The sequence below is a fragment of the Henckelia pumila genome, chromosome 4 (assembly GCF_033568475.1).
Source record: "Henckelia pumila isolate YLH828 chromosome 4, ASM3356847v2, whole genome shotgun sequence".
Taxonomy (NCBI): Eukaryota; Viridiplantae; Streptophyta; class Magnoliopsida; order Lamiales; family Gesneriaceae; genus Henckelia; species Henckelia pumila.
In genome coordinates, this window is record NC_133123.1 from 167577968 (window position 1) to 167583037 (window position 5070).

General features: G+C 40.9%; 1 protein-coding gene across 1 annotated transcript; it reads right to left on the reverse strand.

Annotated features, from left to right (window-relative positions):
* Positions 1 to 2542: 2542 nt before the first annotated feature.
* Positions 2543 to 3208, reverse strand: LOC140862297 (uncharacterized). Its single transcript, XM_073265309.1, has 2 exons — positions 3003 to 3208; positions 2543 to 2843 (listed from the first exon to the last, which is right to left on the reverse strand). Exons 1-2 carry the CDS (start codon positions 3206 to 3208, stop codon positions 2543 to 2545), a joined length of 507 nt encoding a protein of 168 aa, XP_073121410.1.
* Between the last annotated feature and the right edge of the window lie 1862 nt (positions 3209 to 5070).

Genomic DNA, 5070 nt, shown 5'->3' on the forward strand with positions numbered 1-5070 from the left:
TGTACCCATGTTTAACCCCAAAAACATCCCATGGCAGCCCCTCAACTCCATTGATCTATTGGTTACAAAAATTCCAATTCAAACGCCACAACTCAATATTTTTCATAACATTTCAAAGCTCATGAATTGAATAACTTGACCAACAACATATGAGGCTTAAAACCAACCATACACACGTGAAAATGGAATGATTACCTTGGGGTACATTCTGAATTTTTGAGTTACACCCTCAAACTTTCATATAATTACATGAAACTCATTCTTTAAGGCTCAACAAGCAAGCTAGCATAGCATGATGCATAAAAATCAATTCATACCTCACATTTAGATGAAAACCGAACCCATACACATTATATTAACACCATATGAATCTGAAATTTCAAATTTAAACAAGGTGGAATCAAGAAAACACTATAATCCATGCTTGGGTTTTTTTTTTAAAAAAGAAGAAACTTTATCTTGCCTCAACTAGTGACCAAACAAGGTGAATGGGGATCGGTCAGCACCTAAATCTCACGGCTCACAGCTGTACCAGCTTCCTATGGTGACTCCACGGCGGCTGGACGGCAGGGAGGGGCGGCCGGCGGCTAGGAGAGGAGATGGAGGAGTGGCCGATGGTTTTCTTGAGGAAGGGGATGGGATGGCGTGATAGTAAGGGGAGAGTGAGGGTAAATGGCGGCTAGAATTGAATTAGAGTGCTAGGGTTTAATTCGTGGTATGGTATAATATGTATATGTATGTATAGGTGTGAGTGTGTGAGAGTGAGGCAAGTCAAAAAGTGCTCTTTGACTAATAAAAGTGATAGTTTTGATTTTACAACACTAGCTTGTAGAATTGCCCCTAATTTAAATTTCTAAGTCTAGAATCTTAAATTTTAAATGCCAATAATGAAATTTCGCTTGTCCGGGTCCAAAAAGGCTAATTTGGAAAATTTAAAGAATATGGGCTAAAATGCGCTTACGCGATTTTTCTTAAATTGAAAATCTAAAAATAAAGGTTTTATTTTATTTTCTCACCTCTCATGAAATTTAGGTCATCTATATTTAAAAATGAAGGATTTTTCCGTCGTGTTCGCCTTTGCCGCGTGCCGAAGCCGGAAGTCACCAATATATGAAATTTAAGCAGTTAAAATTTTAATATCATCTAAATAAATTCTAAGGAGATTTAAATCATTTAAATTAACAAGAATTTTAGAATTTTAAACATTGAAACTAATTTAGGCATGGAATTTAATTTATGGATTTTTGGCGACACAATTCCTCCCTCCCTAAAAGAAATTTCGTCCTCGAAATTAAAGCTTACCGAAGAGCTACGGGTAGCGAGTCCTGATGTCAACCTCTGTCTCCCAAGTAGCTTCCTCATTTGTATGGTGCAACCAACCAACCTTGACCATTGGTATCGATTTGTTGTGAAGTCCCTTCTCTTGCCTTCCAAGAATCCGATCGGGCCTCTCCTCATACGTCATGTGGGGAGATAACTGAAGAGGTTCGCAACTGAGCACATGAGACGGATTCGAGATGTACTTCCTCAACATCGACACGTGGAAGACATTATGGACTCCATCAAGGTTAGGTGGCAAGGCTACTCTATACGCCAATGCCCCTATCCTGTCCAATATCTCGAAAGGTCCGATGAACCTCGGTGCCAACTTCCCTTTCTTGCCAAACCTCATCACGCTTTTCATAGGAGCTATTAGGACAAACACGTGATCTCCCACCAAAAATTCCAAGTCTCTCCTCCTATGATCAGCGTAACTCTTCTGCCTACTCTGAGCAGTCCTCATCCTGTCTCGGATCTTGGCTACAACCTCAGCTGTCTGCTGTACAATTTCCGGTCCTAATTCCGATCTTTCACCGGCCTCGGTCCACAACACCGGTGGTCTACACGGTCTGCCATACAATGCCTCATAAGGTGCCATACCGATAGTGGCCTGATAACTGTTATTATACGCAAACTCCACTAAGGGTAATCTCGACTCCCAGCTGACCTGAAAGTCAATGGAACAGGCCCACAAAAGATCCTCTAATATCTGTATTACCCTCTCGGATTGTCCATCCGTCTGAGGGTGAAATGTTGTACTGAACAAAAGCTTCGTTCCCAGCACTGAATGAAGGCTCTTCCAAAACGACGAAGTGAACCGTGGGTCTGACTATGGAGACAGCGATACCATGATGTTTGACTATATCACGGATGTATAACTCCGCATACTGAGCCATGGAGTAGGTCGTCCTAACCGGTAGAAAGTGTGCCGACTTAGTGAGACGGTCTATAATAACCCATATGGCATTCGAATTCCTCACCGTCCTTGGCAATTCCACTACAAAATCCATCGTAAAATTATCCCATTTCCACTCAGGGATAGGGAGAGGCTTGAGTAAACCAGCGGGTCTCTGATGTTCCGCCTTCACCTGCTGGCAAGTCCGACACTCAGCCACAAATCGGGCAATGTCTTGCTTCATGCCCGACCACCAATATAACTACTGAAGATCACGATACATCTTCGTACTCCCTGGGTGGATGGAGTACGATAATGCATGAGCCTCTATGCCATGATCGTAGTTCGCAAAGAATCACCTGTAGGCACCCAAAACCGTCCCTTGAATTTCACAATCCCGTCAACGACTGAGTACAAACCACTACTCCTCTCCTTATCTCTCTGTCTCCGCTTACCTAACTGCTCATCATTAGCTTGTTCAGCACGGATACGGTCAAACAGTGTAGTCCCCACTGCCAATGAAGATAATCGGGGTGCTCTACCCCTGGCATAAAACTCCAAATCAAACCTTTGAATCTCATACTGCAAAGTCCTAGACACTGACAAGGAGGAAATCACTGCTGCTTTCCTACTCAAGGCATCCGCAACGACATTAGCCTTACCCAGATGGTAACTAATGTCGCTGTCATAGTCCTTCACCAACTCTAGCCATCTTCGCTGCCTCATGTTCAATTCCTTCTGGGTGAAGAAGTACTTGAGGCTCTTATGGTCCGTAAAGATCTTGCACCTTTCTCCATAGAGATAGTGCCTCCAAATCTTGAGTGCAAAGACTATTGTGGCCAACTCCAAATCATGAGTAGGGTAGTTCTTCTCATGTCCCTTCAACTGCCTGGAAGCATAGGCAATCACTTTCTCCCGCTGCATAAGAACTGCTCCTAATCCCAGTTTAGAAGCATCCGTGTAAACAACAAAGTCACCTTGCACAGATGGCATGGCTAAAACCGGCGCTGACGTGAGAGCTGTCTTCAATACGTCAAAGATCTCTGGACACTCCGGACTCCAATCAAACTTAGCATTCTTCTTGGTCAATGCGGTCAAGGGCACTGCAATGGACGAAAAGCCCTTGATGAACTTCCTATAATAGCCTGCCAAACCTAGGAAGCTGCGAATCTCCGATACATTACTTGGTATAGCTCACTCCTTCACTGTTTGAACCTTAGAGGGATCAACCTCTACACCACCCTTGGAGATTACATGACCCAAGAATGCTACTCTCTCCAACCAAAAATCACACTTGTCGAACTTAGCAAAAAATTTCCGATCTCAAAGCACCTCAAGGACTGTCCTCAAGTGTTGGGCATGCTCCGCTTGGTCCTTGGAGTAGATGAGGATGTCGTCAATGAAAACAATAACAACCCAATCTAAATATGGCTGGAAGACGTGGTTCATGAGATCCATGAAGACCGCGGGCACGTTCGTCAACCCAAATGGTTGCAACAACAATCAATCCTAATTAATTAATCTTCATGAATTTCAGTCAATTAATAGCCAAGAACACTTACGTGTATTATTCCCTCTCCCGAGTGCCGAATAAAATATATCAACTACAATTCAATTCCAATATCCCTATTAAGAATCTACTTGCAGTGATCAATTCAAAACTATGTTCTCTTTAAAAGCTCTGTTAAAGTTATAAGCTCTCCCGAGTCAGATAAACAATTAACAGTGTATTTTCCAATGGCCCTATTCAAAATATCCTCTCCCGAGTGCCAGATTTCAAATAAATATTACAAATCAATTATTGATCAGATAATTGAAAAGACAATCAATTCTAGAAAAAACAATTAATCTAGAAGAAATTCAATTCAATAAAATCAAGAATTCAAGAAAGTGTCTACACCAGGTTCCATCCGACCTCTAGACTCTAAAAAATTAGTTCATAATAAAATTCTGAATAAAACAATAATCCATAAATTCAAACATATTCAGAATAAAATAAAAGATTAAAGAAACAAATCCGTCGTCAACGCCGTGTCCGGTCGATCAAACTCCGTCTTCGTTATTCACGATAAAGCTCCAGAAAATCCCAGAAAAATCCCACAATCAACTCTCTGATCTTCTTCTGTACGTGTGTGGCGGCCCCTCTTTCTCAGATTCTAATGTATTCCTTTTATATCGCATCTCAAAATCCCACTCAAAAGCCCACAAAATACAAAAGTTTCCTTCCGATTAAAATTTCCAAACTCAAACTTCGCGACACGCGGGTGCCCCAAAGATCAGGCGAGCGTGCATAGGGCTCTGGCTCAAATCTTCACTCTTCAATGAACAAGCGCGATAGCGCTTCTCCTTCAAATCTTTAGCGCTAAGTTAGCGCTATCCTTAAGCCCAATAAAGGAAAGCCCATCACTATTCATTCTCTCTTGTCTGATAGTTTCTTTCTTTCTTTCTTTCTTCTTCTTTTCTTTCTCAATTCTTTTAATTCTTTTCTCTCAAATCTCATTTTTCCTTCTTTTCCACATAAATTTCATAATTTCCTACAAACACAAAAACAACAACATACCCACATAAATCTGCTCGAAACAAGCAATTAACAATTAAAAGTATGTATAAATTAAGTGTATAAAATACACTTATCAAATACCCCCAAACTTAGACTTTTGCTAGTCCCGAGCAAAACTATTAAATTCCAACAACTCATTCTATCAAACACCAACAAGAATAGTCAAGAAATATTATGGAACAATGGCCTCAACAATGATTTTAAAAATAATATCAAATCCAATCATATCACACCCAACTAACACTTAAAAGTTTCAATCATAACAAAATAACCGCATAAACTCACAATCTCCGCA